The sequence below is a fragment of the Cydia fagiglandana genome, chromosome 3, assembly GCF_963556715.1.
Source record: "Cydia fagiglandana chromosome 3, ilCydFagi1.1, whole genome shotgun sequence".
Lineage (NCBI taxonomy): Eukaryota > Metazoa > Arthropoda > Insecta > Lepidoptera > Tortricidae > Cydia > Cydia fagiglandana.
Window position 1 is genome coordinate 10,006,800 of NC_085934.1, and position 11,710 is coordinate 10,018,509.

The 11,710-nt window shown below is 36.5% G+C and overlaps 1 protein-coding gene across 1 annotated transcript; it reads right to left on the reverse strand.

Moving 5' to 3' along the window:
* Positions 1-3,832: 3,832 nt before the first annotated feature.
* On the reverse strand, positions 3,833-4,238 carry LOC134680523 (cytochrome c-like). The gene has a single exon (XM_063539646.1). It carries the CDS (start codon positions 4,182-4,184, stop codon positions 3,858-3,860), a length of 327 nt encoding a protein of 108 aa, XP_063395716.1. The 5' UTR covers positions 4,185-4,238; the 3' UTR covers positions 3,833-3,857.
* Positions 4,239-11,710: the final 7,472 nt, after the last annotated feature.

Consider the following 11,710-nt stretch of genomic DNA (forward strand, 5'->3'; position numbering starts at 1 on the left):
CTATCATTCGCCAATGCGTCTCGCTCGCACCAACATATACAAGTATAAGATAACCGGATGACATCATTTAGATATCATTTTGATGTTAGGAACATTCTAACATGTTTGAATTGGGTTCCAGGACGCATGCATTGTGGTTTTAGGTACAACTATTTTCGGTATATTAATTACTTAATGTGTGTCGCCGGTGTGTCTGCTAATAACGTTAAATGTGTTTTATATATAAACGGTTTGAGACAACTTTCAGTAGTCCTCGCTTTGAATAAGGCTTTGTTTCGAATTAGAATTTAAGTTGTAGGGAAAATTAGTTCAGTCTGTTTGTTTCAGAGCTTAATACGGTCTTCTAGCCCTGCTGGACCATTTGTGTCGCTGCCAATTGAGTGGATATTTTATGTATATAATTGCTATAAACATTTTCTTGAATTATGAAAATTTTATTTATTTATTAGTAGTTTTAATGTGTGTTATCTGAATTCCAGTATATTGCACAACATTGTAATACAGCATTTTCATAAAGTGTTTACCAATTAAATAATAACGGCATGACGGTGGAAAATTTGACTATCGAGCCAATAAAGAATGTTATTCATAACTCTTTCAAAACGTATCGCACCTTATTAGCTTTCTTCCATTCCAGGAATTTAAATGCGTATAAATTTTGTTCAACAATAAGAAGCCTTTGGTTCGACAATAAGTCAGCTTATGTAATGTTAGAAGTTAGAAATCGATTTTTTACAAAAGATTTATTATAAGCGTTGACAAAAGACATCGCATGACCCATTCGCATATATCATTGGCTATTCTATTGCGCTTTTTTTCTTTTACTTCTAATAATCAGATAGCCGAAGATTGATCACGGTTTGCGTTTGATTCGCAGTAGGTACGTCAGAGAGGTTTTTAGATTTATGGCGCCTCTCGAGAACGCAACTGCACATGATTTACGCCCTGTGGTTTTTTGAATTTAATTTATTGCTAGGAGATATTGCTGGTCAACAGGCTGCTCTATTCACTCGCAATAATATGTATTGTGTTTGATAATTGGATGCATATTTCAATGTTCCTTGAAGTATCCTTCCAAATAGAATAGGTGCCTACAAAAGTATTTTGCAAATATGAAACCAAGTCGCAAGTATTACCTTTCTTTCACGACCATATGCCAACCGTAAAAAAATTTTGGAATTCAGAACATGTAAAATTTGGCTAAACTACAACATGAGATGTTTATCAAACAAACTAGTCGCGTAATAAAATACAAGTTTGCAGTAAATATAGGTACCTACATTTATATTTTTTGGTTACACACGAGTATGTGTTCAACAAGTCAATTACCAGACCGGATGTATACTCCTAGCAGCCATAATATGCCTCTTATAACTAGTAAAAGTGAAACAAAATATGATATACAGACGTTCCATGCAGAGGTCCCCAGAAGCATCTTTACATTTACCCAGGAAAATAAAAGCACAGTCAAAAAAACATCAAAATCTCATTAGTTCCTATTTCATGCCGTGACGACACTACGGAAACAGTATAACTAATGTACGGCAATAAACAGAGAGGAGGAGTGTCGTATTTCTTTTTATAACTTCTCTGTTCCATTTTCTGATTTAAAAGGTACTTATCTGGCAAGGAAGGTGGAAATCTGTGTTAGCGGCCGAGTTACTACCTAGTCTTATGCCTGGTATTACATTTTAATAGTATTAAGGATCGTTATCTTTAAAAGATATCTCGTGTAACTTATTACTAGCCTTATTAATGCAATAAAACCTGAGAATAAAACGGATTAAATTCGATCCTGACTTCAAAGTTTTTGGACGTTTTAAAATTAAATCAACTATATTGTGTTATACCGGGTGTGGCCTGTAATATGAGCAAAAAATTAAACTGTAGGCTATATTCCTCATACTGACTAACATTTGTTAAGCGACTTTTAAAAATAACTTGTGGTTTGATTTTTATTACTCTTTAAAGTTTATTCTAAGACGCAATGTATTGCGAATTTTGTTTTGTTTAAGGCGTGACAAGCAACGCCAATCTCAATAATATGGCGTGGCGATGGCGTCCATTGAAGATAATATTTATTTTGTATGAAAAATAGGGAGTCTATTAATTCATAATTTTTAAAAGTTGTAGAACAAAAGTGTCACCGTTTGAGGAGTACAATCTATGTTTTAATTATTTGCTCATGTTACAGGCCACACCCGGTATACATACTCGTATTGTGCAATGTCTAGATTGACAGCCACACATAGTATAGATAAATAAAACATAAAATATTATATATATTTAACTTATGTTTTAATTGGTATAAAATTATTTTCCCTTGATATTCTGAAATGGAAAATTAAGTTACGGATGAAGATAGTGCATGAAGGATGAAGAAGATGTACTGTTTTAATAATTACTTAAATATGAAATCTTCTAAAATATCCGTAGAATGATGTAATTGTATTTATAATAGGTACATACTCCAAAAAATATTTAACAGTTTATCTTAGACTTGTAACATGTATCCAATAGTAGAATTACTTATACAAGAGTAGGCTAGACAAATGTTCGAGCACATAATGTATTTGTAATAAATAGAAAAGAAACGATTAGACATGTAAGCCTCAAAGGAATGCCTACGAACGGCGAAGGAGACTTAAAGGAAAGGATAATCCCCACAGATGTCTTATGAGGATAAATATTCGTTGTTTGCTCCGGGTTAAGAGTTAGACTTTGGTCAGGTAAATGGAATTGTCTTGCTCGGGCCGCACGGGCATCCAACGGGTTCATAAACTCACATACGTATAGCGTCAGAAAAACCAGTACTAGTGTGATCTTTCACTACGAATGATTGTTCCTGATCTCAAGGTCATTTTATACTTGGAATGAACGGACAATAGACGTGAAGAGTTTTATGAATTAGGCGGCCACTGTCTGTTTAAATTTTCACCACGGCTGGCCGACGGCCGTGCCGCCGTCGGCTACCCGCTGCGCCGCTGCGAACTTTTCATTAGTTCCGACATAAGGCCGCCATTCTTTTACTGTACGCTGAATCGGTAAGATTGTTTGACTGTTGTTTGGACACTTTGTTGTTATGATGTTTAGTGATTAAGTATGTAATTAGTGTATGGTACTTACATTAAAAACTACTGAGTTAAAATTACGTCCAAAAATTATTGTGTTCTACATAATTTTCATTAAACTGCGTCTGCACAACAAGTGCACCTCCGGGGTGCCCTAGAACAAACAACAACAACACAACAAATACAAATCGAGTGAAATAGACAGAACATTCATCGGAAATCCCATAAACGAGTAGGTATATATGTGTTGGAAAAAATACCTAGTCAATTCCACCTCATGATTTAAACCTATCAAAGAAACATCTCTGGTATATCATGAAAACATTACTGAAATCGTAGAATTCGTTTTGAAGATGGGATTTTGGCACACATTTCGTTTGTGGTACAAGCTTTTATCGCTGACTATACTTTAATTTCCACAGACAACTAATACTCATCGAAACAATTCTAACAACGCCAAACACATTTAGCATTAATCTCCATTATCAGATCAGCTCCAAGTCATCATAATATTGCATTGACATCCAATATACATATATCAGCTCAATCGGAAATAGGGAAGTGGGTTAAATTTAGCATCCAAGATTTGACCCACGCTAACTGTATCTAACATAGGTATGTACTCGTAAGTACTAATAGGCCAAGTTAATAATCATTAATAATAATAATATTAATTGGATGGTTGGTAGGTGACTCTCGCTGGGTGGTTGGATCAAGGGTCAGATGCACAAGGCGGTAATTTTGGACTCGGCGCGTATAGTATAAGTCACCTAATATTTTATTTGATTACTTAGTCGCGCTCTTGAGGTACGCGATGAGGTCCGCGCGTACGTTGGTCTTCTTCAGACCGGCGAACACCATTTTGGTTCCGGGGATGTATTTCTTGGGGTTCTCCAGGTATTCGAACAGGGTCTCCTCATTCCAGGTGATACCCTTGGCCTTGTTGGCATCTGAGTATGAGAATCCTTCGGCCTGGCCAGTCTTGCGTCCGAAGAAGCCGTGGAGGTTGGGGCCTGCTTTGTGTTTGCCGCCAGCCTCTACTGTGTGGCACTGTGCACATCTCTGGAAAAATATCTTCTTGCCATTCTCAGCGTTTCCTGCAGGTACGCTCATTTTTCTTTATGAAGTTGGGGAGATATAGAGCTACACGAACACAGGCGAGTTAATCTTCTCAACTGTTAAATAAAAGTTTGTAATTGTTAGCACATATAAATGAAACATTCATTTATATGTGCTAACACATAGGTACATAAAAAAAGATAGCCTCTCACCCTAAACGCCTCTGCTCCGTCGTATGGGCAATAAGGTCGTGAATACCTACATATTTTTGGCACTATGACCGTATCTATATTTTTAGACGTGATCGTACCATCAGCCGCATCATCAGCCGCAAAAGCGCATGGCCACTTTATCAATAAACTATTTAACATGTATACTGAATATATTATAGCAAGTCGGACTTACTATCATTTAACACTGTCATTGCCACTAAATGCTACGGGTTACGCTCGTAGCGCGTAGCCACGGCTTCGCCGTATTCAGCGCGTAAGGGTTCCCCCAAATATGTCAACGCGGAATCGGCAAAATCTGATGGAAAAAAGCTTTATGTCTGCGCAATAAGAGCGAAAAAGTCGTCGTTCGGCTCGGCTCGCATCGGCCGGCGCCGGCCGACGCGTCGACGGCTTATTCGCTCTTAATTATTGCGTGGACATAAAGCTTTTTCCTATCGGCTTTTGCCGAATGCGCGTCGATATATCTGGGGAGACCCTAATAGTCGCCACGAACAGTGTACCCGACAGTCGAGTCCTTGGCCCTGAATGTGTTAAAAGACCAACGGCTCGATTTGGGAAATGAATTAGAGATTCACTAGATATGAAATAGTAAAAATATGTGACGTTCTACGGAAAAAGGTACCTTATGGGTAGTGACCCTGCCGATGGTCCTGGGTTCGAATCCCAGTAAGGGCAATTTATTTGTGTGATGAACACTAATATTTGTTCCCGAGTCATGGGTGTTTTCTATGTATATAAGTATGTATTTATCTATATAAGTATGTATCGTCGCCTAGCACCCATAGTACAAGCTTTGCTTAGTTTGGGGCTAGGTTGATCACTATGTAAGATGTCCACCAATATTTATTTATTATTTATTTATTTATGGCGACTGGCGCCGCGATTCGGGAAATGAATTAGAGAATTAGAGATTGCCTAGATTTGAAATAGTGAAGATATGTGACGTTCCACGGAGAAATGTACCTTATGGCGGCTGGCGCTTACGTCACATAGCGCCGCAATAATATTGGAGCGGCATTAATAATAGCGTTAGCGCCAACCGCCATAAGGTAGCTTTACCCGTGGGACGTCACATATATTTACTATATCGTATCTAGTTAATCTCTAATTCATTTCCAGAATAGCGCCGCAACACTATTCACCCTGACCCACGAACGGCGCTTTGAACAAGTCATTTTGTTCTGCAGCCAATCCTGATCACCTCTATTACTCTAAGAGGAAAAGGTAAAATCCTTCCTAACTTTGTTCGATTGAGGCCACAGTGCTTTATAACGTAGAAGTCTAATTTAGACTTTCCATATATTTACGTGTACAATCTTATTTAATTATACAAACGGATCTACCGCGATATAATTTCATTGTGTTTACCTTAAATGCAGATTTTCGACAATTCAGCTGGGTTGCACTGTGGTCACGGAAAGACTAACGTTCCAGCAAATGTCAACGGAGATATAAACAAAACACCACAAAACTAGGTACCCGAAATTAGTTTATAAAAATAATCAGGGTAGACAAAGAAATTGTGTTTGTGTATTTAAATATGTGTACAAAACGCGAGAGTCTATCCCGTCTTATTTGAAACTAACTGTGGATGAAAATTACTAGGAGATTATTTTCATTATCATCGAATACAATTCCATAAATTGTTAATTCTATTTCGTGATTTGTTAAACTACTGATTATAATCTTATTGCGCGTAAACTAAAACTGACTTGTAGCGATTTGATGGCATCTTAGCAAAAATACAAGGCTCCTGAAAAGAATTCCACGTGGATTAATTACCTGTTTCGGATCTGTAGGTTCTTTGTGTAACTAAAAGCATTCCTACATCAGAATCCTCTCAGGATTTAATTGAATTGCTTGGGATAGAATTTTGTGGTTAGACTTAACACGAGACTATTTTTATTAAAGACGCGCTAACCGTTATACAATTGTGTCTCATATCTTTTCATAGCCTCATTTTAATGTCACACCTTACATTGAATCAAATTAATTTTACATCATTTGCACACATTGTAAGTCTTGAATGAAGAGTAAAAAAAGGATTTGATGATGTACCTATATCTAAAATGTGCACCTGTGCGGAGAGTACCTACCTACTCTTTTATTATGACTGTATGTAAAACGTTCATAAGTGCTTGTTACTAGGCCTACATGAATAAAGTATTTTTGACTTTGACTTTGACTTTTGTGTTCATTAACATATTCAGGACAAAGAACCCGACTGTCGGAAACACTGTTCGCTCCATACGGCAAAGACGTTGCTACGCGCTACGAGCGTAACCCGTACAACTTAGTGGCAATGAATTATGTTAAAATGGTCGTAAGTAATACAAAATAGAGGTATATACGTCCTTTCCGATTGGTGAAGTAGCATTTTCAGTACAACGTGGTTTGCCATAGACTGCGAACGCTCTGAACCTTTCACAATATGCACCGCTTTTTATTTCTTCCCGTTGTTTGTTCGTCGGTTAAGCGCCCATTTATTGAGGTACGAGCTCAGTTCGACGCTTCTTTATGGGAAAGTAATTATTTTACATCCTGTACCCGCTGCGCTGAATTGCTTAATTGGTATGAATAACGGGTAAAGCGCGGCAAGAGGGCATTTTAGTTATGTAATTATATCAATTATGCTTTCGGTTTAGGGCTTGTTATGTTTAAAATGTCTCTCTTGTTTCTGCAATTTGTGTGACGTTGATACTATTAAAAAGACGCATTTTGTGTAGCAAGTTTAAATTTAACATTGAAAGTTTATATTTGAATCTTAACATCATACCTACATAAATATGTTAAGTTTCAATTAAGTACAGCATCATGTCTCAGGGTTATCAGGGAGGTATGAAGGTTGATCATACCGCTAAGGGCGTCTGTAGTAGATTAGTGGGATATTCAGGCTTTCAAATATATGCTGTACTTAATTTCAACTTAATGAAGAAATTTAGGGAACGGGTAGACAGTTCTTTTCCGGCGATTGTTTTTTTAAATATATTTAGTTTAGGTTAACATCTTAGACTAATACAATTACAATTCATACCACCATAACACATAATTTTACTATTAATACATTATTTGATGAAAATGTACAGTACCTACTGACAAGAAGAACGATAAAGTAAAAGATATTCCTTGGCTTCTCTGGACTGCACAATTTTAACCGCATCGCGATTTAAAACACACTGAAAACTGTCTTATTTATTTCATTAGTTTCAAACACAGCAACTTGCAAAAGTCGACACTAAAAGAAAACCGACACTTTTTCGCCGCTTTATACAGAGATAAAGCTTGAAATAAGGCCCATTTAAATCCCTTTAAAACTTGTGAAAAGTTTCTTCGTGGAACGCTCGCGGGCGTTACCGGTGCAAATTTAAAGTATGTATTAGGAGTGCTGCAAACCGTCAGCAGCGCGAGCATGAGAATTCCATTACAGCTGTAGGAGTGACACGGTTTAGTGTCCCGGTTGTACACCGGGACCCGGTTATGCTCGCCCGATAACGCCCGGATTTATTTAAGGCCAATGCGCCGGTGCACTGATTCTGATAAGGGTGCTGCAACGAAACCGTAAAGAAAACGTACCACTTCGCTTTCAACTAACTATTTTGGCTCAGCGATCCAAAGAGAATCTTGGCCTCCGAAACGAGAGCGTACCACCTGTCCCGATCCTGCGCAACTTCCTGCCAGTTACTGACGCGAAGCTGAAGCAGATCCGCCGCCACACTGTCTTCCCAGCGATACCTGGGCCTGGGCTGGGATACTTCGCTTTCAATGAAATAAAAAATGGTTTACAAGAGAGTGTTCTAACCCACGCGAATATTTAATAAAGCCATTTGCGGCCACAATAATCGTCTGCTAGTTCCTCCCAAGAGGACGAGAAAATATTTCAGGAAAAGGTCACTTCTTATAATTTATCACGTTTATCGGTCCAATTCGAACTTTAAAATACGTCAGTTAATAGATCTAGAAAAGATATTCGTCAAACAAAAACGTCACTTTTGACACTGACATATCTAATTCATATCTTTTCTAGATCTATTAACTGACGTATCTTAAAGTTCGAATTGGGCCGTTTGTCGTTTCAGTCTCAACTACTGAAGAACTACTTTCTTACGTTTTTGAACTAGAAATGTTTGCCGGCAACCCTGTATTGAGACTCAAAGACATATTATTTTTATATGTCTAAATACTTATGCCAGCTATGCGGTCGCGGCTGCCGCTCTCGCATTGGGCTTAATAGTCATTTGCGGAAATGCCGCACTCTTAATATAGACGCTGCTTAAACCATCATCTTATTGATGTGACAGGCCAATGATGGTGATGAAATACTTATATATGGTTGAGTCGTCTATGAATATAAATGTAGCGCCTTAACTTTAAAGATTTTCAAAGGTTTAAATCAGAATCAGAATAAATCAGAATAGGTGCTTGTGCCGTTCGCTCTTTAGCAGCACGTCTCTTCGGCTAAACTGATGCTTTATTTTTTATCACTTAAAAGAGCATTTTGCTTTTAACCGACTAATCAAGAACCCAGGGTAAGTATTTATTGGCTGTATGTTTATTTTTTTGGATTAAGTACACTACAGCCCACTAACAAACCTTTTTTAGATTTGCCTTATTTGGAAGGTTGAGTGAGGCTTTATTACTTAATAAACTGAGTAATTAATTAATTAATAATACGGTTATTGACTTGTAAAATAAAAACGTTTGTATGTAAAACCCTGTATTTAAAATTTATTTTTTTTACTTTTGGCCTAGCAATTATTTGAAGAAACTGTTCGAAGTATGTATTTAAATTTTATAATTTTGTGCTAAATTTTTGATTACTCAAATAGTCGTGGTCACCTTAACCGAAATATCTAATCTACAAATATTCACATTAAATAAGCTTAATATTTCATACACATATAATCTGACACATAATTGTAATATTACACCTCTCAAAATTATTTTGTCATTAATCGGCCTACGTTGATTACACTGACACAAAATATTGTAGTACATAATTAATAATGTAAACGAATTGCAAAATTATTAACAAAGACAATTACTCAGCAAGCAAAAAGAGGTTAAATTTATACCTTATAAGAGTTATAAGTAAAACCATAAAATTGTAATCTAATCTCCTAAATGAATAGAGTACGTTCACATGGGTATTGGTTTTCTGTACAAACCTATGCATTTGCTGTTCGCCGCGCAGAAACGACGTGGCGAGCTCATAAAACCTTATCTGGCCCCGTCGAGGGCGCATTTAATACGTAACCACTACTTGAACGCCCTAATTTACTTGTACAAGTCACTAAACTACTAAACAAACTGTTGTTGGTTGTCTTACAAAATCTACTTTTACTTATAAGTTTACTTAGCTATAGTTTGAAGTTATTTTGTAGTTATTTATTTTTAGATTTAGTTTATAAGTTTTATAGATTAGTTATTTAATTATGTTTTATTTTCGTATCGTTCTAAAATCTCAAAGAAATCATGCTCGTTTTTTTGAATGAGTAATATGTACTTTATTGTCTTTGTAATGCTAAGTCACACAAATATTAACTGTCGCTCTCTGGCCGGCGACGTAACTGATTTGTCTAAGGAAAAGTTTACTAGACAATAATTAGACATTTACAAAGAAGATATTATATTAGCTGGATGTTATCGTTAGTACAGCAGTTCCACGACAAGAAAGCAAATCATGATTCATCTGAAATATAGGTACCATAAAATGGGGTGTGTAGGGATTACGAGGGCAGTTGGGTTATGAATGGGGTGAGGAGGTATGACAGAGGGGTGAGTTGGTTTTTACAGGCTAAAGCTACGTAAATTATATATTCTAATAACAAATCAAGCTATCATAATGTTCATAATCCCAAAATGTCGATCCAACAAGTTTCAAAACTCACCTTAGTAGGAAATCCCTCCTCACCCATACTACGAGGTGGTCGAGGTGAGCTGAGCTTACCTACTATGTCGTATTTATGTTTAAAGTTATTTATTTATTCGTATGGCATTTACAGGAGTCGCTAATTATCAATTACAATATTTACAAGACGATATCTACATTCTTCACCCATTGGGCAGCGTGTGCATTAGGCGAGTGAAGGTCTAGGCCAGGGCCTCTCCGACAAATTTCCGTATCGGGCAAGTTATAAAATGGAACTACACAAAATCATAAAAGAACTAAATTTCAAACATTTATTATGTATAAAAATAAAGTTTATCGAAGTTTGAATATCAGTTTTGTCCCTACTCACCCCATTTTACGGTACTATAATAAGATACTGTAGGTAACAATGGTTGTATGTTGTGAGTGTAAAATAAATAGTATTACTACTAAATCACATCTTGCTATTTACCAACAGTGCTGCAAAGTTCTAAAAATATATTTGAAATATTACATCTAAGAATTATTTTGCAACCTTAGGCGTAATGTTGAGTTAGACCAAGAAAAGTCTGCAACGATTTTCATTGCATACGCAGTGCAAGTGTTATTTATACGTCATAATTTCATAGAAGTTGGTGTTGACGAATAACCCTTGCACTGCGGGCTATCAAAATCGGTGACGACTTTTCTTGATCTAACTCTAACTATATTTATGGATGTTTATACAAACTTAAATAAAAATCAAATACTTAAGTAATATCTTTTAATAATTAAATTACATCTCCGAATCTTGCGTGAAACCTATGCCTCACCGCGTTCAAGTTCACTCGCCCGATTCAAACGCTCCACAGGCGCCCGGGATTGAAGTACCAGCAACAATGACGGTCTTTGCCTTTTGTAATACTTTATTATGTACCGGCAAAGATCCCCTGACAAAACTTTATTGGACATCGAGTATGAGCACTCAGATACGAGAACAGTTATAATGTGACGTCATTACAGCGATAGTCGATTTTGAGGGAGTTTGTTTCTCGGAATACTGAGAACTTTATTGCCCCTTTTGTCGTGGAAAAGGAAATTGTTTCTTACAAATATGTATTTATTATATCTACAATAAATCTGTTTATGGGACAACAATTGAATATAGGAGGCAATTAGAATTATATTTTTATATAATTGTACCTTCAAGACCACACATTTAATAAGTAGAAAAAAGTAGGTCCAATATATTTTTATAAGGCGTCTAATTTGTATTACAATAAAGCGACACGAAAAGCTTCAAATGATCAGTTTGTTAAAAAGTAAATATCCCTTCTTAAAAACTGATACATAAGTCCATTCATTATTATACAGCCCCATTACTAATTAACTAGCAAAAAGCAGAGCTTTATAAGGCCTCGCGGAGGTTTTCTACCTAAATATACCGGACCGCGACTTTGATCCAATCCGAGGCTTGTTTCATGTTCGAACGAGTGATA

Coding starts and splice junctions, on each gene's coding strand:
- LOC134680523 (XM_063539646.1), bottom strand. CDS start 4,184: ATGAGCGTACCTGCAGGAAACGCTGAGAATGGCAAGAAGATATTTTTC.